Source organism: Adiantum capillus-veneris, chromosome 14 (assembly GCF_014529385.1).
Source record: "Adiantum capillus-veneris isolate H3 chromosome 14, ASM1452938v2, whole genome shotgun sequence".
In the NCBI taxonomy this organism is placed as follows: Eukaryota; Viridiplantae; Streptophyta; class Polypodiopsida; order Polypodiales; family Pteridaceae; genus Adiantum; species Adiantum capillus-veneris.
Window position 1 is genome coordinate 107,658,710 of NC_140944.1, and position 26,042 is coordinate 107,684,751.

The 26,042-nt window shown below is 44.1% G+C and overlaps 1 protein-coding gene across 3 annotated transcripts; it reads right to left on the reverse strand.

Moving 5' to 3' along the window:
* Positions 1-4,635: 4,635 nt before the first annotated feature.
* Positions 4,636-19,366, reverse strand: LOC147442909 (neuroblastoma-amplified sequence protein). Of its 3 annotated transcripts, none has more exons than XM_086528900.1 (12): positions 19,213-19,366; positions 18,824-18,939; positions 18,697-18,739; positions 18,448-18,612; positions 12,811-13,015; positions 12,402-12,610; positions 11,293-12,325; positions 10,012-11,203; positions 9,543-9,902; positions 7,522-8,665; positions 7,178-7,428; positions 4,636-7,066 (listed from the first exon to the last, which is right to left on the reverse strand). In XM_086528900.1, exons 2-12 carry the CDS (start codon positions 18,935-18,937, stop codon positions 4,985-4,987), a joined length of 6,798 nt encoding a protein of 2,265 aa, XP_086385026.1. In that variant the 5' UTR covers positions 18,938-18,939; positions 19,213-19,366; the 3' UTR covers positions 4,636-4,984. The 3 variants fall into 3 exon arrangements, with proteins under 3 accessions (XP_086385026.1, XP_086385027.1, XP_086385028.1); XM_086528901.1 differs by having other exon boundaries at positions 18,824-18,943; positions 19,213-19,345; XM_086528902.1 differs by lacking the exons at positions 18,448-18,612; positions 18,697-18,739; positions 18,824-18,939; positions 19,213-19,366 and having other exon boundaries at positions 12,869-13,001.
* Positions 19,367-26,042: the final 6,676 nt, after the last annotated feature.

The window sequence follows — 26,042 nt, forward strand, 5'->3', positions numbered from 1 at the left end:
TGTAGGCATCCATGATTCCCTGTACACGAAACAACCAAGGAATACCTAACAACACATCACATCCGTCCAGTGGCATGATGTAAAATTCTTCAGCATCTACATAGGACTGGATATGTAGACGCAACTTTCCAATGATGGGTGTCACAGCCGCTGTATGGCCAGGACATGCCAAACCTGCCTCTGCTGTATACCCCATCTCTTCAGGTCTGATTCCCAACTTTGAAGCCAATTCTGGGGAAATGAAGTTGGCTTTGCCACCTGGATCAAAGAAGATAAGCATTGTTTGATCCCTGACCTTTCCCCATGCTCTGCAAAGCTCACTTGCATCTGAATTTGGCTTGTCGCCCACCATATCTGGCACTAGACCAGCCATGGGCTTCTTTCCTTTCATGTCTTCCTTGTCATCAGAATCAACTGGCCTTTTCTTTGTAGGACAATTGTAAGCGATGTGGCCAGGCTGCTCACATATAAAGCATTTGTTCTCTGTCCTCAGGACCTTCTTTTGCTCTTCTGACTTGCGAGGAAAACGTCTTTTCCATTTCTTTGTTGGTCCCTTTTCCGATTCAGCCGTAGCTTTGTCTTTCCCTGCGTTGGCTGACTCCTGAGTCCCTTTAGGAGCCTCATTGGGAACGTGCTTCTTGGTTGAATTTTTCTTGCCTGATCCTGCCTTGACGCCAATGTTAAATTCACAATCTTCTCCCTTGAGCAAACCATTGCCAGTGTTTGCTACCTCGATGAGCTGCGTCAAAGTAGTGACTTTTGTCTTCGTGCAGTATTTTCTCAATCCTTTGGGTAGGCCACAACAGTATTTTTCAATCTGTTCTGTCAATGGCACAAACCTATAGGAAGTTACTGGAAGTAGAGCTTTCCAAAACTTCCGATTGTAATCATCCAGATTCTTGCAAGTAGTAGCCTTAACCTGGTGCCATTCTGTCATGACATCTGCTTCAAAGTCATCAGATAACCATGCTGCTGCAAAAATCTGCTTAAAGTAAATCCATGTGGACGGAGCTTGCCCTTGAAGCAATAAAGTTGTCCACCATTGTCCCGCATTCCCTGTCAAGAAAGTGGCTGCCTTGCGGACCTTTGAAGCCTCTGTAAAGTTTCCCCCTGCATAGGGCTTGTCAAACTGCTGGAGGAATGAGAGAGCCTTCTTTCTATCATCAAACCCTGTAAAGGTCGTGAATGACACACCTTTTCCACCTTCTTTGTACGGAGTTGGCCTCTCCAGCGGCGTTAAATTGTCATATGGAAGTGACTGAAACATGGGAACACTATTAGGGTTCATCTGTGTTCCTTGGCCGCTATTAACTTGACCTGGAAACGCCATATTTGGCTGCTGATTTGTAATTCCAGCCATACCAAAATTTGCTTGTGGCATCCCAAATTGGCCCTGAGTGCTCTGAAACCCTGGTTGCATACCCATGACACTGTACATGGGGTTAGGCATCATTGTTTGAGCACCCCCAAACACTGTTCCTGGCGTGTAAAACTGATTTCCAGGTGCATGACCAGCCATGCTCTGGAATACGGATCCACCTCCAAAATAGCCAGGGTGTACTGAAGGCGGTGGGAAGACCTGTTGCATAGCCTGTAGGTTGCTTCCCTGCCCATTAGAACCAGTTATAGGCTGTTGAAAGGTGGCGGGCTGAACTGGTACAGCTTGAAAGACTGGCATCTCAGCCACCTGTTCTTGCACCTTAGGCATAGGTTGTGGAGACTCCATGTTCTCCGTCAAGTGTACAGGTGTTTCCATTGACTGTGCGGTATGAATCACTTGTGCTCGAGCCTTAACAGGCTTTTCAATATGATCCAGTGACCCAACTTGCTGAGACGGAACAGGAGGTTGCAGAAAGGCTAAAAACCTCGGGTTCTGCATTACTTGTGTGAACATAGCCACAGCAGTAGCCAACTGGGTCCTGAATATATCATCATCCGTCTGTGGTGGTCTTGAGGACTCACCCACTTCATGTGTCTGTTGACCCTGTGAAAAGGAAACCTCTTCAGTCACATCATCTGGTCTGTCAGCCATAATTGCAATTCCCTGTGTCTGGTCTATGATCCCCTATGTCTTCAAGCTCAAACTGACCAATGCTCACTTCTATGGGAAAAAGTGATTTAATCCCGGCAATGGAACCATGAAACCGGCCTGTTATATCCAAAAAGGGCGGTAGACTTTACTTCAAACCTTGATTTAGCTTTCACCCATTATTAGTCGTCTATTTTACCTGTACTTTCAAGACACAACAAAGGGGAGAGGGATACAGGCTGCTAGATTGCACCTGTATGAGTAGACCGACACCAAATTGGCCCCTAACTTAGGCGCCCCTTTCGGTATTTCTTTATTCTTTAAAAGAGGGAATAAATGCTGTGGATAGGGCCCTACAAGCTGCCCCGCACAAACTTGGCTGAATTTCCACTGTTCCAGCCCGATTTCAGCAACATAACTGTACTAGAACCCTTCACAGTCAGTATTCCCACGCATTGACTGACTTTCCTGACGCATACAGGCACTTTGCAAAACCTTGCGAGAATCAGTACCACGCTGAATTCTCTGTTTTCAGCCCTGAAAATACGCCAGATCACCTGTACAGCGGTCCCCTTACGTCCCCGAACCTCCTGGGGGTATTAGGGTCCGTTTAGGGCCAAAACCCTAAACCTGCAAAAATACACAGCAGGCTGTAATTTACTGTTTCGGGCTCCATTTCGCTTGCCGGTCGCATCCGTAGCAAGTCCTCGAGCTCCCGCACCTGTAGGGCTACTTGCCCTTTGAATCGGATGAGATTTCTAGCGTGAAACCTCTCCGAATTCACCTGTACCTACGAGGGGATTAGCCACTAGCTAATCCAGTACCTGTGCAAGAGGCTCTTGCCTCGGCAATCGCGCATGACCCACACAACTGTACATTGGTCAAATGAAGAGCCCACTAGAGGGGCATAACATACTGCCAAAGGGGAGAGAGAGGGCAGTGCGTAGCGTGCAGGGCATCACTCCTGGCACCGCACTGTGCATAAGAGGGAAAGCAAGCACTCCATAGCTCTTAACCTGTGACAAATCTGAAAATGAGGCTCTCCCCCTCCTAAATTCAGCACCACTTCTTGTTGCATGAGGCAAGTGCACCAGAAGGTGCCACTTGGCACATTTACAAGCATTTTCCCGTTTCGGGGTTGCCGTCTAAAAATATCCCAACCGGTTGCCCAGTTGGCTTCACGACAGAGTAAGAAAATGTTCCCCTTGTCATGCCGGAGATAATGACGTCAACACATTTTCAGGTCCCAAAATAGCAGTTCCCTAAATTTTAGGAGATGCTGCCATTGTATCTTTCTAGGTCATCCGACCCTCTTTGTACACTGCGGCCACATCCAGAACTGAAATGTAGCCTCTGTAGCAAAGGATTCCACTTTGGCTAGTCAATGACCCCACTTGGCTAACCATAGTCCTTATCCAACCTTAGTGCTCTCTTGCCCTCAGGCCTGGACTCCCTCTGGACAGTTCCACACTAGCTATGCAATGCAGGGCAGTTAGATTTCCCGAGGGGTGTTTCCAAAAAGTGAAAGTAAATAGATAATAAGAAAGAAATCAACAAAAAGGATAGATAGTAGTCACACGCTGGTGACATACCCCCCTCTTGAAATCTCAAACGTCCTCGTTTGCATCTATGTCGTTCATGCTCCTAGTCAACACTGATGTATTCAACACCTGTTGACACATGTACGACAAAAAGGATAGATAGTAGTCACACGCTGGTGACAATTGCCACCACAAGGATGACTCAGAGAGCAACCACAGATGATTACCATGATGCACAATCCATATATCAGACTGAAGGATGGCATTTACACTAGTAGCCAGATTCCAATCAGAGAAGAGAGTCCACATCGGAGGAATGGGTGAGTGATTAGCAAGCATCCTTTGAATTTCCCGCCAGAGAGGAGAATAGTGAGGACCCAACCGAAAGCAGGACACTGCATCAGCGAACGAAAGAACAGAACCCGAGTCATCAAGCACCTGATGCACCTGACAGATTCCTTTTTGGGAAAGAAAATATGTTTTGCGAGGAGACCGTTGAACCAAAGTTAAAGCGAAGGCCCTACTCCAATGCAAACTCTCCAAACGAAGAGAGTTACCCACATCGGATTATCAACAATTCCAAGCCAAATGCGAAGTGACAACCTTCTACGATGAGAGAAGAAGTAAAGGGACATCTAGGAATTTGTCTTTCAAGCTTCCCAAAAACAACATGCCAATAAGTCGGTTGTCAATTACCAAAAGCTGGGGTGATAATGTGCGTACACAAATGTGCGACCATAGGAGCTCATGGGCGAAGGTCACACAAGTCGCCACACGCGCGCGCACACAAAATTTGTGCACGAGTTTGGAGATTTGAGATGCAATTTTCATGCTTCTATTCAATGCACTTCATATTTGTCCAAGCGGCAAACAAATCACTTTTCCTTTTCACTGCTATTGATGTGCAGAAACTGCATGATCACCATTCTTTTCATACTCACACACCGTTAACAATGAATTAGACACAAATTATTGGAACGTCATATTGCTCTTGGATGCCAAAGTTGCAAGTATATATGAAGGCAATGAATGATATACATCAAAGGGGTGCTCAACAATACCTAATGAAGTAAAATCTCTTGCAAAGCAGTACCCGTACGATGTAGACTCGCTGCACATGCATACATATATGCATGGATACATACAGATATACATATATATACATAGAAATGTGTGCACGCCAGTGTGCGTATGCAAATGAATTGTACTATTATTAGCCCATGGTTTCCCTCTCTTTCTTCACACTTCCAAAGCTGAATTTTTGGCTGGTATATCACAAACTTCAAATCCCATGCTCTACACATTGCTTTGTACAAGCTTGAGCACAGAATTTGACGGATGCCATCAAAAAGACCGACAGTCGGCGCATGCGTGCACATGAGAGAGAGAGAGAGAGAGAGAGAGAGGAGCAGTGTCACAAAGAAGTATTTGATAAAAACTGCAGAGCTGAGTTTAACCTTTTGTGCAGTTGGCTTTGAAGGTAATGTACACTGTTGCTAATACAAGAGAGATTTTCCAACGTGAGGGACGAAGTGTTGGACTCTTCAATTTGAAAAGGCATTGATGCCTTAACTTCAAGAAACTTGCGCAGAGAAACATACGCACTATTCCAGGTAATAAAGGCAGGATGCATTCTCATGGGCTGCAATGCTAAGGCCAAAGCGACTCTATACTTGCTTGTGGGAGTTAAGCTGGCTAAAAAGTAAGGAAACACTGTATCTCGAATGAAAGGAGAAGAAAACTGACCTTTTTGGATCATTGAGGAGAACAAGCCAGACAAAATGCAAAACAAAACTGCAAACTTCCTCTCCTCTGCCCAAGCCGAAAACCGGCCCGCTCCAAGAACAAGAACTAAAAGGCACTCATCCACAGCTAGAACTTGCTTTCTTTCATTGTCGTCTCTACCAGAAACACCATCATCATCTTTGTGACTCAAGGTGGATCTTATCTTGCTGTCAAAACTTTCCAAAGCCAGATCTTGGCAATCATCGTAAGGTAGAAGCAAAGACACTTTCAAAGCTGAGGCTGGGTCTTCCTCTGCCAAAAACGTGACGAGTTCAAGACACTCTTCTCGGGTTAAAACAGTCCTTCCATTTCTGAGGTGAACCCTATCAAGCGCTTGCAGAAGTAACTCCTTCTCTCTGAAAGATGCTAGCTTTGCAAGCGCAGTCTTCCAGCATGCATGTAACGCATTGACAGCTCTGGTGACCCGTTCCTCAAGCTCTCCACTTTCTATGACCTCTTCAGAGTCATCCCAAACATTATCCCAACCATCAGCATCACCCCAGCCAGCATTGACTAGTTCAGCCTTCTCCTTTATTGTTGTTTCCTTTTCATCTGCATTGCCTTCCCATCCAAATATGTCTCCCCATCCTTCTAGCAACCTTATTAGTAAGCAAGCATGCTGTACATGCACAACCTTCATTGTCAGTTCATTAAAAACTGCAGTCGCTGCCTCCACAGAATCAAGATCTTCTGCATTAAAAACAAGATCTTGCCAAGCTGTAGAAAGAAGTTCGGTTGATTTGAGAGCTGTTATGGTGTGCTGTAAAGGTGGTGTTCTCTCCCCTGTGAGACCCATCATGTCCCATCCAACCCACATAATGCTGAAATTTCTTAGGTGACCATCAAAACCATGGAATGCACCTTTTCGTTGATGCCCAGATACGATCGCTTCACGGAGCTTGTGAAGACTAACTCTTAAAGGAGAAGGAATATCCAAGTTTTCCGCAGAATCACAGATAGTTTTCCATACACAAAGGCGAACTTCGCGCAGTGGAACAAGCAAACCATCGTCATTAAACCCATGGTCTTTACTGAGTGATGCCACAGCTTTGAGCATAGCATCAAGCTGATGAAAGCATTCGTCAAAAGACACAGACTGACTTGAAACTGAGCATCTATGGATGGTAACACTCACTATCTGGACATATATGGAGGAAATTTCTGTAGTGAAATCATGACCGAATACATCATCTCGCATACTTTCTGATGCATGTTGCCATACCACCACAACTGTTTGAAAAGCACACCCAGAGGCAACCATAGCACTGAGAAACCTTATTCTTTCTTCTTCAGAACTTGGGGCCTCTACAACCTGTGCAATCACCTCTCGACATAAGGATCCTGAAAGCGTATTGTTCAGAACAAGCTTTCCAAAGCTCTCACAACAAACCCTTAACTCTGAGGCCCTTTTAGCTTTTCTTGACAAATCATTGCTGCTGCTCTCCTCATTGAAAGAGTTGAGAACAATGACCCAGAAGTCCACTAAAGAGCAGAGTTTCGTCCTACACTCATCTTCACAACACTCTCCTGTCTCCTCAAGAATTACTTTTGCTGTTTCTGTCATTAATGTCTGGATGAATACCCATCTCTCAATGGCATCCAGATGCTTCATATATTTCTCAAAGATTTTGTAATTACTCTCCAGAACAAGCATATTCAACCTATGACTTTGAGCTCTTTCCTCCATGTAGCATATGGACCCATTTGAACTCTAAGAGAAACAAAAAGAAGGCGTCACTTCATGATTATCAAGTAAATTCCATGCTGATTCTGACATTCCTTTCTCAGATAAACAAAATCCAACCCATTAGCAAAAAATTACCTGATATTGATCAACTCTACTAGTTTGATCGAGCTCAGTGCTCTCTGGTGTTGCTGATGACTTTATCAGCACCTTAATCACCTCTTTCATATACTCTTGATCGCCTTTCATGAACTGGTCTAGATTGAAATTTGCAACTACTGGAGCCAGCTCCAGAGAATATTGGGCTGCATTGAGATCCTTCAGTATTTTGGATTGCCATTGACTCCACGACACATCCTTTGAGCCCGAACCATCTTCAGCAATGATTTCTGAAACAGAAAAAGTTTGAGCTTGAGAAAACAGAAAGCTTTGCATTCACTGCCAGCCAAGAGATTTATGAAAAACTGGATACCGTGTTTCACCTGAGACTGTGCTGTGATCAGACTCTCTAAGTACCGCCAACAACCTCTCTCTTCTGGCTCTTGGGCTCTCACTGGAACCAACCATGCCTTTCTGCTGCAGGGAACCATACTTAAATGCAAGGCTCAAAATTTTGCAGGTGTTTTTTAAATCTTCGCCATGATGTATTTCTCCTTCCAAAAAGTCGGTTGCTCTACTGTTGTCTGAAAGATTCAGCAAATAGCCTAAGCCAATAAAATCCTCTGCTCTTGAAAACCTTGAAAGTGCCACATGAGCAAGCTGACAAATCAGTTCATCTCTTGCACAAAGGTTATTATGTGCCAGCCCCAGAAGTAAAGTAGCAATAGCCTTAACAAGAAGATCCATGTCACCATGCTCCACTTTCTCAAGCTTCCATAAATTTGCAGCTTGTAGAAGCCAAGGAAGATGAGAGCAAAGAATGCGTAACAGGCTTTTTTGAACTCTCAAAGAAACATTTCCCTCAAGATGTGCCACCTCAGAGAGCAATTTCTTCAGATCTGGCAGCAGGTCATCCGATTGCTGCAAATCAGCTTCAAGGCTAGATCCTTCCACAATAGTGTTCCCACCGGAAGGACCAATGTCCATAGCCTCCTTTACATAAATACAGCGTTCAGAAAAATCTAATTCTTTCCATGTCAGGAGCAGCTGGCTAATCGATGAATCATCACAATAGCTTATGGCAAACCCCAAGAGCTCCTTGCGTAACTGCAAGTTAATCTCTTCTAGCTCAGGCCCCCTTGCAAGGGCAGCACAAAGTTCCCAGACAGCTTTGTGTCCTCTTCGCATTAGACCATGGCACAGATGCAGTGCCAAACCTATCTGGCCAGAAGCTGCAGCCTGACGTGCTATTGCTTCTTTAACCTCATCAATTTGGTCCCCTGAGTTAAGCCCCAAACTTTTTGCTATGTCAAGGACATCATCGACTTGCAACTCACCTTCTGAACTGCTGCCTATTAAGGACTTCCTCACAATGTCCATGGGATCCTTTGTCTGCTTAACTTGCAGTGGAAGCATGGAAACCCCAAGTGCAGGCAGTCTTTTCGTAACTGTTTCGATATAATCTAGCTCAGAGGCGATATTTTTGCTCTCCGGAACAAGATTCAGACACAGCCTAGATTTTTCAATCTGAAAAATAAATACAATTTAATTGCCCATCAATTTATAGAATTCTAGAGACAAAACTACTTCAAGACCATTCACTTTTACAACATACTGTCGCTGGATGCCGCTTTTACTAAGTTCAAATGTTGATAATCATTTTGCAAACAGCTTGATGTAGTGTTGTCCCTAATTCAGTATCTTTCTCAAGTTACAGCAGGGGAACTCAGAATCACACCAATAATACTATCAAAAGATCCTGCTCGCAAAGCATTTAATGCAATATGTGACATATGTGCAGTCACAACCAAGACAATTTCACAACACAAACTAAAGCTTCACTATGCTCTAACATTATCATCCACAACAGAGTGAAGCCTTCTAGGCTCGTGAGTCTCCATCACATCTGTAATGCTGATTTGTGGACCGATTGGATGTTATAATATATGCCCCACTTACACATCTCAGTTCTCTCCATATATTGGCTAATAAGTAGGCCTGGTTGGCCTAAGTTAAAGTCAGTTGATGCTTTCCGTCAGAAAGCTTCCAAAAACTGCGTTCCTGGACTCTGTAAGGGCTGAACTTTTGAAGGTGAATAGGACAAATGATATTTCCTTTCAGAAGATTGTTATGAGATAAAAATTTTGACTTCTATTGAACAGACTTCTTGACGAAGTAAACTTACGTGCTCAAAGAATTCATCAACTGAACTATCCTTGCTTTAAACCTAAACCCTTCTGCTCTTTCTTGCCGAGCCTGTGAATTTTTCTTGAAACACTAGGCATTTAATGTCTCTCACCCCCCATACATTTATCACGATACATAACATGAAGGTATACTAGACTTTTAATGTCTCTCACCACCCATACATTCATGAAGGCACATAACATGCATACGCTCCTACCTCCAAAGAATCCAAAGTTGAAGCAGAAAATAGATAATCCCTTGACACTTGAATTATGACCGTTTCAATTTTTTCTGGAGACAAAAGATTGTTTCCCAAAGCCTTCAATTGAGACTTCGCCAAAGTGAATTTTCCAGCTTTCAAAAGACTGCTATAGTATTCCATAAAGAGAAATTGCCTGTTCAAAAATGTGAAGGCTTTGGCTTGCAGTCTCTGTAAGTGATCCCACATTGTAGCCCACTCAGCATCTGATCGTGCTGGCTGGCGGCGAGCAAATTTGCTCAGCATTGAAAGTATAAGCTGCTTGACAACCCTCTCATCACTTTGAGCATTTTCCAAGAATGCAATAGGTTTTGGAACCTGCACATTAGCGAAACCTCATTTGATTACTTTTACAAAAGAAGAAATCAAAGACCCAGTTGATGTGCAAGAAAGCGAAACCAAGGAGATGATATCTTTTAAAGCTTACCTGATAATTGAAGAGCAGGCGCCCAGCATCCACGTGACCCAAGGCTTTCTGAATCTTTCTGTCAAGAGGTACATAAACATTTTCCTTTGCTGAAGCAACACCAGTATCCGACTTCAGTGTGTTCTCAGTAGACCTAGTGTACATGGAAAACGGACTCACTCGGGAAGCACCTCTTCCAATTTGTTTCAGAGTAGAGCCTCGATCCTCTAAATTATTTGCCTGCAGCTGTGAACAACTTTGGGAAAGTTTTGTCAGTATTTTCTCCATAGTATCCCATTGATCTGTTCCTGGGCAAGTATAGACACATTCTAGACCAGCATTAATGCACTCCAACTCTGACTTGAACAGGCTGTTTGAACGAATATCCTTGCATGCCTCTGTTAGAATAATAGCACATATGTGGAGTTGATCCTTTGCTGCCATCTCTTTCATCCATTTCACAAGAAAGGGATGTTCCTGGACCTCATTTTCAATAGGGATTCTCCTCATCTTCTGATTCAAGAAAGGAATGGCTTTCTCATTCAGCCTGTCTAAAACATTTGTTTCAGTGACACCCTTAAGCATGGCCTGAAACTTTTCATAATCAGTTAACAGCTGCCAAGCCTCTAGGTTCCAATTTATTTCTGTGCCTTCATCAGCCTCACTAATGTTATAGGTGACCCAATGCAAAGAAGACAAATCTTCCCAAAGGTCTTCCAACCCTGAGATGCCTTTCTGTTTTCCTAAATCTAAAAGAGTTAAAGCATTCTCAAGTTGCCCGCTCAATCTATCTATGGTGCTCACACGCCTCTTGTACCATTCAATTATCTCAATCTCAGAGGGCCAGACAAATCCAATCAATGCTTTAACCACATGCTCCGTGCTATCAGCTAGCTTTACTGCATCAGACTCCCCACAATCACCGTTGTACTTTTTTAAGATATCTATGATACTGTCCTCCTCTATCCAATCTCTCTCCCTTCCAACTATGTAAGGAGTGAAGGGACTCAGAGAAGGTAAAAGATGTGCATAACTCTGAGGGGACAGAGTCTCTGGAAAAGCATCTAGGATCTTCAAAAGGAAAGGTGTAAGAGAATATACATGCCGCTTATACAAGAGACTAACAGCACCTGTCTTTCCTGACTCTGCCAGTCTCAAAGCAACATCCACAAGGGGACTCAACCTAAAAACTTCATAATCTTTTGGACTATACCTGTTACAAAACAAAGACATATGAGGGACAAAAGGGACAGTAAAATATTTGCAAGTCCAAAAACATAATGCTGTTTTGAATCGATTAACCTGTCCATGCTCAAACCAAGATAGGTTTCCAATCTATCACCAAACTGCAAAAGCCTCAGCCTACTCAGGCACAACTGTCCAACTGCAGGATCATAGGCTGCATGTTTCAGACTCTTTGGGCCAACAACTGAATCAACAAGATGAAGCCCATGGCGTAAAAGCCCATCCATTGCCTCCATGCTTGGGCAAACCCTCTGCAAACACTCGCTGAGAACCCATGTCGTATCCTTCACTTTAGAAAGAATCTGTTGCACTGATTTCAGATTCCAATCAGAACATAACCATTGGCTTTTGTACACAGTGTCTACCTCAAGATTATATCTATTTGCAACATCTAGTGCAAAGTCAAACTCTGAATTTGCTAGCAGTGCTTTGAAAAGCTGTAAGACTGTATGTTCTTGCATTCTCAATAACCTCCAACCACCTCTTCTTGCTTCAATCACACTCCCAGTTCTTACAGTCGACTGCTGCTCTTCATCTAAAATTGTTTCAAGCACATATATACACCTTTGTGAACCATAAGTCATATACATTCCACCTTTTAGAATACCAGAATGAAACCTAGAAACAGTTTGTAAGTATGGTATAGACGCTATAACCAGCACTCCATCTGCTTTTAAAAGGAAAAGAGTGGTGTCATCCCACCAGCATGCCTCTTCAATACCCAATGGGTTTTCATAATCTGTTCCTTTGCTGATTCCATTGTCAGAAGTCACTTCAAAATAGGGGTATTTCAATTCTTGAAGCCTTCCCTCGTCTCTACTTCCATGTTTAACCCCATCATGAAGGTTCAATTTCTCCAATTTTCCATTGGGAACCTGCTTCACTTTGACTAGATGCAATTCTGTTCCAGCATCTAGAAGACCAATATAGCTGCAAGAAGGTGACATTATCAATTTCATGGAGACATTAGAAACCGCCTTAAACGAGCCCACGCCTAACGAAGATTCTATCTGAATATCATCAACATAGCCAAGCGGCTCCACAGATTGCCAAAAGTCTTGGACTTTCCATAAGGAAACACAACAAGTTCCTGATTCAAAAAACCTTACAGGTCGTAAGTCTTTTTCTCAAGTCCATTCTGAAGGTTCATAAGAAACAAAACATACCTGCAGACCTAGGAGACTTGCTGCCACTTGACCCAGCTAATGCTAAAAATGATTTGGCACAGTTATAAACATGGCATGTAACTCCTTGAGGATGAATCTTTTTCATGGAAGCATGAGAAACTGGTGAGGAGCATAGCTCACCAAAACCCTTGGGACCATATTCAATTTGATAAATAGAGCAATCGGACGCAAAAATAACCAACTTGTACCTATATGAAAAGAATATACGCTGTAAACAAAACACCTTTATATGAACAAAGATTGAGTTTTAATTGTTCATAATCAATTTGATAAATAGAGCAATTGGATGCAAAAATAACCAACTTGTACCTATATGAAAAGAAAAGCTGTAAACAAAACACCTTTATATAAACAAAGATTGAGTTTTAAATGTTTACATCAGCCCTACCATTCTCCACCAGCAGTATTTTTCATTTGTTTGGCAAAGATGGCAAGGGCATACGCACTTGTCTTCCAGCACCCTGATGGCACCCGAGAGACCTCTTTACCCGAGCGATCCATCATTACCATGCCATTGAGTCTTGTCATTGCAGCTAAAAATCCTGAATCTTCAAGCCATACCCCACAAGTGTAAAAGCCATCCTCTGCATGACCTGTGAAGACAAGAGTATTAGGACTGCAAAGAGTTCAAAATGAGAAAAGTGCAAAGAACCTGTGAACAACAGTCTGAAGCTGCAATGCGTGATTCTCCAGGGAAGATATACAACCCAGGTTGCAGATGCTTGTATGCAATTTCAAACAATCTTCCACAACAAAGTCCTCAACATGTATACATTAACTATTGCTGAAAGTTAACCTAAGAATTGATTGTTATACAAAATTAGGAACCTCTTGCTTTAGCTTAGGAAAATAAGGCCACCCCATGGCTGCCTTACGTGCAAAACAGTAGCACGACTGGCAGGGGAGGCCGTTGGCAGCTAGCATGCCAGGCCAATTTTGCAGGTGCCCCAAAAGCCAGATATGTATCTTATTTGTGCATGCAGCGAGAGCACTTGTGTGATAATAGCTTATAACTATTTATCCAAACACTCTTGCAGCCCTTTTGAAGGAGGTTTCTTGCAACAAATCAGCCTCAAACTTGGGAATTTTGAAGCCACCTCGGTAGCTTCTATTTGCCAACTCCTAGAGTTGGCAGTATGTGACAACTTGATGACGCGGCATGTGGAAAAGCAAGGCAGCAGGCCACTGGAGTCTAAGGACCAAGATCAGAATTTGGCAGCCTGCAATTTCCACCGCTTTTTCCCCCACAATGCACGGAAATTGATGACGTGGCAGGCTGTACAGAAAGTGAGGGGCTCCAATTAGATAGCAGTTGACTTTTGGGGACATCTTTTGATAGTGGTTGCTGTTTGGGCAGTATTTTTAAAATTTGCTTTTTGCAGGCCATGTGCCTTTAAATATGAGGCTCTGCCTCAGTTGCAAACACAGAACTTGGGGAGTGCACAATTGTAAAGTTCTCTTGATCAATAATAAAGATATCAAACACAAGGGAATTGAGAAAATAGGTAGAATCAACAATTCACACTCCCACAATCCTTTGTTCCTTCCTTGCATTAATGAATGCAACTTTGCATTATCGATGGTTCCTTTTAAATACTTGAGAGAGAATCAAAGAGATGAGGTAGAGATCTAGAGAGTAAGAGAGAGAGGAGAAGACGCACCAACGAGGTCCCGACTAACCCCCTCAAGGGCCCCCACACAAATATTTATGTGGTGTTCGCATTGTGTAAATGGAATGGACACCAATGCAATATACCTCAATGTAAGACTCAACTCCACAATATGGATGATGTTCCACCGGTAACTCTTCAAGATGAGTGCCTTCGGGGCTACATGGATGCATCGATTCGACTGGATGTGGACGCCGGATGGCCACCAAGGGGTAGATTTGGGGCTAATTTGCACACTTTATGTGAGGGGAATCAAGGGCTGAATGCTGGCTGCAAAAACGCAGATCTGAGACGCTGAAAACACAGCAGATCTGGCCTCAATGCAGGGCTGAAATGGGTGCAGATGATGCGGCAACTAACAGGCAGCAGATGAGGCTGAAGCCTAAGGTAATGGGAAGAGGATCAATGGGCTGCAAGAGAGTGCCGGTAGCTGCAGATCTAGAAAATGCTATGGCTGAAAATGTGGGCTCCACAGTAGAGGGCGATCCCACTCAAAAACACTGGAGGGAGAGGGGATGACCTACTGTAGAAAACACCAAAGTTTACGACTACTGAGCACCTGCAAAAACTTGGGTGAATGGGTGAGGAGAGGGTCCTTTTATAGGGGGGAACCAACCTTGAGTTCTGGTGCCAACTACCATCTAGTAAGTGCAATGTGCACAAGTAGAGTTTCCCGTACTATTCTAACCATACCTCACAAACAGATGATGCATTCGACCAAGGACTTGAACCAACAACGCATCTCTCTAGCCCTAATCTACATGCTTGTGTTGTCAAATGCCCACCAAAGTATAACAACACCCGCCAAACACGTGTAAAAACCATTTTATGCCATAGGGTTCCAAAGCTAGATGATGTCCTCCATGGCTAGTTCTGAGAGAGGGAGGCTCCTTCAGGTGATGTGGTAATGTCCAAGCAACATGAATGATGGTCATGATGCATCTACTCGCAAGCAATGGACTGCAATGTGGATCAACGATGCCCCTTGTTGGTTACTTGCAAACAATAACCTTTGCTACGCCAACTGGATGGTGTGAACCAAAACGCAAACCAGATGGATGCTCGTAGAGAAAATGGATGGATATGCCAACACCAACGTCCACGAAGGTTACCAGCAAGACTATGCCAAAACTAAATCCCGTAAAGACTCCCTAGAAAAACTTTGGCTCCAAAGACATAGTTGTATCCATGTGGGACATAGAGCCATGTGCACGTGACCCCCCTTTTGCTTACAATGAATGAGGTACAAATATCTAACTCCCTGCACACCACAAGGTGGTCTCCAATGAATGGCCTCCTAGATTATGTCCTCCATGGCTAGTTCTCAGAGAGAGGCTCCTCTTGGTGATGTGGTAATGTCCAAGTGACATGAATGACGGTCATGATGCATCTACTCAATGTGGATCAATGATGCCCTTGTTGGTAATGGGCAAGCAATAACCTTTGCTGCCCCAACTCGGATGGTGTGAACCAAAATGCAAACCGGATAGATGCTCATAGACCAGATGGATGGATATGCCAACGCAGATGTCCTTGAAGGTTACCAGCAAGCCTATGCTGCCCCTACGCGGCAAGATTGGCAAGAGCAACACCAACTGGATGATGAAGATGGGTATGCCTTTTGAAATGCCTGCGAACCATGGAAAACCCTCTGTATGATGTCTCTAAAAACCGCCAAGTAGCTCCTCATAGATAGAGGCTCCTCTTGGAGTGTCACGTGCACACCTAACCCTATGTGCATGTGGACAAGCTACTTCATGACAAGGGTTCATTTCGCCTAGCTTAGGAAGTGTTCTGACACTTTGTGAGTCTATTCGCAGACCGTGCATGACCAGGCACTTAGAGTAGATGCATATCCTCTGGTTGCACACAGCATGATCATCAGCATTACCATCAGATTCCATCAGGAGCATTTTACAGTGCAAAAAACCTATTTTCCCTATTTTAGCCATTTTTTCACATATTATTTTTAAGTGACTTTTGTTGGGAAACTGGGTAGGGCAATTCAGTCAAGCTTGTATAAAAACCTAGCGCTAGTGTATTCTGGCAGAAGAAGAAAGGAGTGCACATGCAACTACTTGCAGCAGGCATCTCTAGCAACTTCTCAAGCAAGAACTCTTGCAAGCTTGGCGTTTTTCATTATATAAGCCCAGCGTTTTCAGCAGCCACTCCCACGTCACAGATCAGCGTTTCCACAGCAGACAAACGAGTGTTTTTGCAGCATACGAATCAGCGTTTTCAGCCTTGTTATATTGGCGTTTTTCAGCATGCTAACCACGGATAAATTCAGCCAACAGTAGCTGCGTTTTTGACACAGCTACATCAGCGTTTTCACAGATCTGCATCAGCATTTTCAGCAAGGTCAAAACAACAATTTTCAACCATAAAGAACAGCGTTGTCGTCGCCATCGTCACCGACCTAGGACCTCATTGCATCATAGCATCAAAGATATTGCATCAGCACCTCTGTACCAAATTTGTGCAATCAATAGTAGACCACTCTCGCCATAGAGAGTGGGCCCTGGGGCCTTCGGAGGAGGGTTTGACAACTATTCTAGTGTCGTATTCTCTTCTCTCTCTATCTCTCAGTCTCAACACCCTCATTCATAAGTGTTTACCCACTTTGTTTGTGATCACTTGCACTCTCTCACTAAAGGAACGGAAGGCTCTCCCTTCCCTAAGTAAAAGGAACCCTTGAGCACAGATCAGAGCACTCATCTTGAGCAAAGTTTAACTAACACTTCCGCTGCACCTTACGTTGGTATCAAAGCTTTGGCAGTGTTCTGTATCACTCAAAGAAAGAACCACAGAAAAGAAAAAAAAAATGCTTGTTGCGGTCGCACGTAACCCAAGTCCTCTTGGGCATGTCGATTCCTAATCGTGTTTTTGAAGAGTGACAAGAAACCCAAGAAAGAAGGGCTTGTCCAGCCTCCCCTTGTTTCTCTTTTCACTCATTGAGAGCGGACCGTGCACTTAGCGGCCGGCCAATCGACGTGAGGTGGGGAAAAGCAACCTTAGTGTGAGCGCAAGGTCGCAAAGGGGTGCACCCGCGGGAAAGAGAAGAGCTCGAGTAAGAGAAGATCCTTCTCTAACACAGAATGCAAGCTAAAGAAGACCCTCAAGAACTCAAGACCCTCAAGAACCTCAAGACTCCAGAATCTCAAGAAACCAAGACCCACAAGAACTCAAGTTCCTCGTGAACTTAAGAACCCAAGACTTCAGTGTATGGTCATCACCCGAAGCGGAATGGATACTTTGCATGAAGGTGATGAGCATGAAAGTGGCAAAGAAGAATTTTCCCCACCAAGAGGTTTTTCCGACCCTCCCCCTTCCCCATCTACGCCAAGGATTCTACCAAATCCGATGGAGGCTTTGGTCAAGTCGATGATGGACATGATGTCACAACAAGAAGCGAATCGTGTTGCCTTGGAGCGCGAACACAAAGCGCGCAAAGAAAGAAAGGCAATCTTGGATCACAAACGCAAAGAAAGAAGAGCGACCTTGGAGTTAGAGCGTGACGTGCTGAGAGACCAACGCATGCAAGAGTTTGTCCGACAGGTACTCACCTCGAAGTCCGAGCCGGTCAAAGAAGTTGGTAGTTCTTCAAATAGCACAAGTAGGGATTCGGACTCCAACAACCCCATCACAGAGACATATATACGTATATGTATACATATATACACACACACTAGTACAGCTAGCAGCCTCCCAGCACCTCTCTCTCTTTCCGCGCAGGCCCTGTCTCTCTCTCATTGAGCGCACTCAGGTGTAGACGACACTGCCGAAGCTAAGCCAAATCATGGAGCTTGAGACATGTGTCAGGGGGGGCGGCCGGAATCCCTCCCCCTTTTATAATAGTGTCTATATATATATATATATATGTATGTATGTATGTATATATATTTTTTTTTATTTTTTTTTTTCCGATCAACAATTGGACAAGCCATGTAGGAAACAACGGTGAGATCTTCTGGGAGGAAAGCCCCGAAGAGAGGTCGGAGGGCCCATACTACCTGCCTACCTTTGCCAGAACCGGGAAGCACACATTTAGCGAATGCCAAGTAAAAGGGAAGGAGCCTATGTATTTGTTACGCTTTGAGAGCCGGAGGGAAGAGGGGTAATTTCCTATACCTGGCCTCTCATCCGTCAAGTTAGAGAGCCGTGTGATAGGTGACTATCTAGCCCGGTTCAGAGAGCATTTACATATGTGTGTGTGTGTGTGTGTGTGTGTGTGTGTGTGTGTGTGTGTGTATACTCTATCTATCTATCCATGCATACATACACGCACACGCACACACATGTGTGCGTGTGTGTGTGTGTTAACAACTGGTCAAGAAACAAAAAATAGGAACTACCTGCACGGGACTGAATTGCATGCTCAAATCCATTTGCAATGGAGAGAAATGTAATATGATAGTCATCTATAATTGCAATATCAGTGTTTGCAGCTGAAACCACCAATGCTCGTGATGGCTGCACTCCACTGCTTTGCTCCTGATTGCCCCACCACTGTGCCAAACCTGTAAATGCAGAATTTTTAAAACCTTGCCTTTCCAAGCAATGGGCCTCCCAAGCCCAATGCTAGTGAAATTGACATAACATACCAGACAGAAATCTGCCTGTCCAAGTTGCTGGGGGAGAAGGAATCTGGAAAAAGACACATGCAAGTGTACCGCTACAGTATTATTCAAACAGGCAGAATTTGCCCTAAAAAGGGAAGATGGAGATTACCTGGTCAGGAAGCGGTTGAGGGGTAACCGATGCATGGCGTGAAAGGCGGAGGACACGAGGGTAAGAATGAGAGGGTTGCTCCTTGGATGAGCTTGGTATACCTGGATCTGCCATGGCTACCTACGGCATAATGGTGCATTCATCAAAGCACAATAGTGTCTTGGGCCAATGGATTAACCATCGATAAGATCATCAACAGCTATTAATGAAAAAAGTGAAAGCGAAGACCCAACTAAAGAAACAATACAATGGTGATCAACTAGGTAGCTAGCGCTCTCTCTCTCTCTCTCTCATTCACACACACGCAAGCACCCAATATGTGTGGTGCAGTGGAAAGCTTCAAAAAAACCCTTCGCCTGGCAAACGCTAGGAAATGCAAGCCTACTCACACAACTCTTCTGCTCTGATCTGCTCCAATCAGCTCCAGCCGCGAACTAATTGTGGTATCGTTCGGGGGCATTTTGTTGTTGAATTTGATTCTCGCTTGTATCCGACGTATAGTTAATCTTTACCATTTGCTCTTTAATCAACTCTCGTGGGATCTACTTCTAAGGAGCCATAATTGAAATTGAATAGAATAATATTGTGGAGTCGGTTAATTTCTGCCGGACTCGCAGGCTGTAATTCTTATTAATGTACAGCAAAATTGTAAGATTGGCTCACTTCATTACCCAATTGATGCCATGTTGGATGTCTATTTATAACCTACAATCGATGCCATGCAGGATGTTTATTTACATCCTACGTGGTTGTGGTTCCACAAATTGATGCCATGTAGGAGATTTGTTGATTGCCTCATGGTTGTGAAGCCACAATGTTTGCTAAAGCGAAGGAGATTATAAACCCTCAGTAATAGACCCAAATCTTGCAGTTGCATGAAACTAAGAGATTGAGTTACGTCATATATGTAGATTCATGGCTCTGGTGGACATTACCTTGCCTCCTTTTATGTTGAAGGGGTGGGGGACATGTCATAAACATAGAGTCTTTAATGTCTACTTCCTTGACTTGCATCTCCAAGCATTGAACTCTCTCACCATGCGTGAAATTGTCCTTGTGCCCTAGTTGGGTTGAATATGTATATTTTTCCACAAGAAAGATCTTTTATTAGGCATAAAACTTCCCAATGGTCTACAACAGCTACCATGAGGGTTCAACCTATACAAAGATGGAAGACTCTCCCAAAATGAGTGAAAGAATTTACAATGGCTTCATCACAAAATGGGAAGGGGAAAGGCAAAACAAGTGGCCTATAATGCCAAGGAAGACCGTGCACACCACAAAGAAAGGTCCTAGCCACTACATACTACTAAATGCCTTATGTTGTCTCTCGGCCATCTCTGAGTTGCCCTCAATGTTGTCATACACCATCTAAGTGTATGGATCATCAACTCAAGCCAAAAAAACTTGACTTGTCATTGTAGGAGTCTCGGGTCAACGTTCAACACATGACAACATTGATGCCTCCATACGAACAAGAGACCAAGGCTACTTTGCAACTCCCATCTAAGATCTCTCTCCAGAGTCGATGTTACTAAGCATAGTAAAGGATAGGGCATTGCTTGGGTCAAATATAGTTGTCAAATGGATACTTTTTTTGTCACCGTTGTCAAAAGATCTATTTCCCTTATTTTATGGGGATGTTTGAAAGAGTCTAAGTGCTAATTTCCTCTTAATCTTGAGATTAGGCTGAGCATTGGTGTTTGCTCTTAACTCAATTGTGGTAGATTTTGATTATCATGAATAAATACAATAGTTGCTTGAAAATGGATGGTTTTAATAGCTTCTTTGCTTAAGCTTTATTCTCGTAATATCAAATCAAATCCCATTCACTTTCACTTCTACATGAACTTTGCACTAAACGTTGGCCTAATTTCTCACTAAGAAATTACATTTATTTTATTGTGCGATTAAACTTAGGCATTTTCATTCTTAGGACTTTAACCTTTAAATTTGAACACAATAAGTATATATCTTCATCACATTCACAGAAAAAAGTAGGATTAGCTATATTATATGTGTGATTTGACAAGCCCATATTCTTGTGCGCGCGCATGTGTGTGTGTGTGTGTGTGTAAAATTGTGTGTAAGTTGTGCGTATGTCTCACGAAGCATTTGATACCCGCTTCACTAAAGGTCCTCACACACTAGTTGCCAATATTACTAGTGCCCAAAGCCCCACCTAAGGACCCACCTCCTTCATAGTTTCTATCTTCCACTACTCTCTTAATTGCCCATTCTTTGCCTCTACCCATGGCTAGTCACGACAACATTTTTACAACATTAAAGTGCTTTCTGTAAACATTTGGTTGTGCCATCTAAGGTCCCTAGTGCTCCGATGTCTTGTCGTGGCATGTACACAATGCGAAATGAGAACATTCACTTCACTTTTAATACTTTTTGATGCATGGGAATAAATAATGTACATATTGTGATATATGTGAAAGTGGCGACTGCGGGTACACACCTATTTGTGGAGTCGTGGTCTTGGATGTACACACCTATTTGTGGAGTCATGGCCTTGATATGGCACCATGTGTACCCTATTTGTGGAGTCATGATCTTGGATGTACACAGCTATTTGTGGAGTCATGGCCTTGATATGGCACCATTGTGTGTTTTCTCACTTTATAGCATGCATAATTTGGTTTGAGAATGTACATATGTCAAGTGGTTCATGGTGGTTGTCAGGACAATGGTAGGATAGGGCAGCAGGTCAAGGGCTAGGGACTAAATGGCTCAGTACGGCTATGAGCCGAGGGCTAGGCATGCGTTAAGGGGACCTACTTGCAAGGGCCAAGGGCTATAAGTAGAGAGGTTGGGAGGAGAACCACATGCCAGTCTACCCTTTGCCCTTTCACTGGTATCAGAGCTTAGGGGAGAGGAGCCATGGAAGGGGGAAAGGTCTCTCTCAGTTGCTCTCTCGATCTCAACGTGAGGCATGGTCTCTCTCTTGCATCGGAGTCTTCTCTGTCTCCCTCATTTTCAGTAGTAGAACGCATATGCATGGAGGGCAAGCCGGCTATGCAAGAGGTCGGGGATGAGGCACCTTGCGTGTGCAGGCGCTCTTGCTAGGCGGGAAGGCCAAGGCCACAAGGGGAGATTACAGGCACGCGGGCAAGCCCGCTTAGCGGGAGGAAGGGCCGACTTCGACCTGCATGGAAAGGTTCTATAGATGTGCGCTGGCCTGTGCAGCAAACTTCGCTTTTGTTGCACGGTTGCAAGATGACCACACAAGCGTAGAAGACCGCCTTCTTGCCTGCGCAGATCGAACGCCATCGCTACATCAGTTTTTTTCTTTTAGGGTTCTTGCCGCCACGTGGGCGCCTAAGAAAATCCTCTATTGGACCGTCCCACCCATGGGGTGCCCAAGGGGCTACCCTTAGTGAGGCGGCGGCCCTGAGGAGCCACTCAAGGGGCACGGATTGGGAAGTTCTTCCCATTATGGGTATTGATAGAGGCCATAGGCGGCAGGGCATGTACGGCTCGTGGCCAAAAAGTAATCAGGGATGATATACCCATCGGGCCCGAGCCTCGCAGAGAAGAAAGGGCGGCACACATATCGTATCATGCATGGTTCTTCGAGAACCTCGTCAAGTGGATCATGGCTGCAGGGCATGCAACGGCGTGAAAGGTCGCCAAAGGCCGTTTGCAAGATCACCGGCAAGGCACTTAGAGCTAGCACGCGAATTCGAAGGACGTGGTTGACCTCGACTACGGACAAGCAATGATTATCAGGTTTGAGATTTGATGTTATTACAACTTTCATGTGTGCAATTGTATTGCAGGAACATGTAATTATGCTAATCTTGGCTATGTTTCCCTGCGAGACTACCTATGGGTCAAGTATGCCCATGGTTATTATGTCCACTTTTCTTGCGTATAGGGCAAGGCCCTTGATAGCAGGAGTAGATCATATATTGCACCAAACAATAGTGTTTAGAAAATCATTTCTCTTTTTTTTTTTACTGCTTCCAAATCATTCGATTTTTGGGTCGGCAAGATTGGTCAGCAATTGCTTATGAAGCATTTGACCTAGATGGAGCATGTATCACCTCTATTGCATATCTCTAGCATGCATCAAAGGTGACGCACTTTCTTTACTCCAAGCACAGGCACGGCCTCTGACAGTTCACATAAGCACTCAACTTTTGTTGCATACATTAATGGCAAGGGATTATTTTTTAATATCTCAAGGAGACATGCATGGCATCTTACTGGACTTGTTGAAGGAAGCAAGTTCCTCGGCATGGCCGACTTCTTGTCATGGTCTCTACACGCTGACGGAGGATGCTTACCACACAGTACTAGTCAATTGAAATTGCTCGACACAATCGATTCTTTTTGTTATGATATCTATCACCACATCTGTTGGCTCTCAGCACAACCATAATTATGTGAAGCAAGGCTTCAATTTACGACTCTTACAATGAGATTTTTCCCATTTGGGGTATGCTATGAGCACACGCCTTTGGGGAATTTCTCCATATGCCTACAGGATATTTCAGGCCAACTTTCTCTTGCGCAATAGAGATGGTTACGATCTACATTTGAGCGAGTTTTCTTTCTGACATCTCCAGACAACTGGTTACAGCAGGATGACCAGGTTAGACCATGTTCAGTATTGTTTATTTTTCCATGTTTATACATTCACATTGGAAATTAATGTTTTTGTGCAAAGCAAAGTTCTTTGACAATTTTACATGAAGCAAGGCTTCTCCCTTGTGCCAAGGTACTGCCCAATGACTTGGAATCACGAGCAGTGACACACAAGTTTGAAAAACTGGCAAAATAGGGAATATCACCTCATAGAATCCCTACCAGTTTAGACTGTGCAAGGCACTAATGGTTTTGGCTCTCCCGTTTGAGACCATCACTCTTGCCAAGGGCTTAACAATCTTTATGCAAGGCATGCTAACTAGGTGGCATGAATTCCATCGCTTCAGAGATTACGCTTCCGCTACCACACCAGACACTCTGTCATGGACAAACTAAGTTCTGGATTGTTTAAATTTTTTGTTGTTGTCAATGCACAATACCACTAAATGGAACCTAAATCTAGGACTTATTTCATAGGCAAAGTGCCATATTAAGTCATTTTTGTAAAGTCACGACCCCATACATGGTAAGTGGGTCCAGCTATGGCTTGTGTTTTCTGTTCCCACTCTCGATGAGAGCGTTATACAGGCAGATTATTGCATGCTTATAGGATGCTGCAAGTCAGGCATAAGATGCGTCAGAGCACACAGATTGCGCACAACATATATAAAGTCATCACTTAAGGAAAGTTCCTCAGCCCAGCATTTTCTCTCTCTTTTTCTTCTTTCTCTCCATGAATAATGAAAACTTTCTATGCAGTTTTTGATACATGTTTTGTTTGGAGTCAGCATGAGTCAAGGTGCTCTAACTCTCAGCTAGATATTGGGCAAAACGCCCTCTACAATAGTCTTCATCGTTTTGTCGATCGAACACTAATTGCCATAAGGACTATGAGCCACACACGCTGGCTACGAGTCATTGTCAGATCTCGGGTACAACCCAATTGTTGGCATTCCTTAGTTGATTGTTCTTAAGATCAAACAGATCTACCCAGTGGAGTACACAACGACGTTAATGGACAAGAAAGAGTCTTGTCATTACGGATGTTTAGGGTGTCATTTTTGCATGACATGTTTACAGTGCGACACTCGAGTTGAATTTTTGATACCCATAAATTCAACTCAGTGTCTTACTACCACGGACTTTAGGTGCAACAACCCGTTGGGATGGCATGGTGGTCCATAAGAGCTAGGCTTTACACTTGTGTGGATCTCTTGCTCTCTCTATAGCATTATGAGTGTCTATGGACGCATTGTTTTGGGATAAGACCCCGCGGGTGCTTACTAAGTCACCCCATAGGCATTGAGGATCACAGTTTGATATATTCCCATTGTACTTTCAAGGAAAGAAGTCTGCAATCTACCAGGGGGTAGTGGACAACTTCAACTTTTCAAGTTGATTCTCATCATTTTGCACATGGTTGACTATGTTGGTTACCATTACCTGCTAGTTGAGCAGTTTTTACAAAGGGTCTTACCAAGGGGTTGACTACGAGATTCTACCCAACGGGTTTGGATTGTGAAGGCAACACCCAGGGTTTCCAGTGCAATGTTGCTTGGTTTTTCACAGGTGGGAGACGTATTCCTGTGCATTTGAGTACGGGTAACTGCACTTTCAGTTCAATCCCCAGGGCCATGCCAAGGGCATGTCAAAACGAGTATTTGGGGCCGTAGTGTCCAATGTACATTATCTTTATCCTGCCACATTTACCTGCTCTCATGCTCAATGCACAGTTCATCAAGCCCAGTGCGAAGATCTTCTTATGTGTTCTGAACCTCCCCGGCCTTTGTCTCCGTTTACCCCTCCTCAAACTGCGAACTAGAGCCATCGAAAGACGGGAGAGAACATTTGTGATCGGCCCTCAGGTAACTGCTTCAGATTTCATCGGACTATAACTCGGCGCTCGGGGCTCAGAATCACGAGCCGTCAATCTTTGCTTGCTCCGCATGATGCATGCTACTCTCTAGAATCATGTCGAGGCTCAAGAAGTGCCAGATGGCACATTCTCCAATGCGGTCAAGTGGGCTCAGACCCGGCCCCCGGAAAAACTTCAAATGATCATATCTTGCAAACCGTGGCTCCGATCCACAATCCGAAAAGACGGGTAGGCTCCATGAATTGAGCTCTACACATCTATACCTCAAGCTCCACTTGGACCACCTGTCTCCAGCTGCCCTGTCCGGCAAGAATCTGCAAACCACTAAAACTTCAACCTTCAATAACTTGGGCTCTGTAGCTCGGTTTGATGAGCCATCTCGACCTATTCCTTCAACACTTCAAGCTCTTCATTTCTGGACCCACAAGCTGCACTTTGCATCTCCTTCACCTGCTACCCCAATTAGCCCCTTATGTAGCCTTTCTTGGCCTATAAGCCGCATCATGCATACACTTCCGCTGCTACCTGCTATCTCGTGACCTTCCTGGCCGCTTCTGTCCTTTGCCATGCTTCTGCTTGCTTGTACACACATGTCCATGCTATCTTCTAGAGGCGACACACTTTGGCTGCACCATCATTGCCCACCCCCCTGTTGAGCATTTATGCTCAACCACAAAAGAGCTTTATTCCACTATAAACTGCAAAACCTAAAAACTAAAACCATATGTACACTGTTTTATTGCA

Excerpts from the sequence above, each read along its gene's own strand:
- LOC147442909 (XM_086528900.1), bottom strand. The coding sequence starts at position 18,937 with ATGGCAGATCCAGGTATACCAAGCTCATCCAAGGAGCAACCCTCTCAT. Across the intron at positions 18,740-18,823 it reads CTCAACCGCTTCCTGACCAG|ATTCCTTCTCCCCCAGCAAC; the intron begins GTAATCTCCATC and ends GTCTTTTTCCAG. Across the intron at positions 9,903-10,011 it reads GCCTGCTCTTCAATTATCAG|GTTCCAAAACCTATTGCATT; the intron begins GTAAGCTTTAAA and ends GCTAATGTGCAG.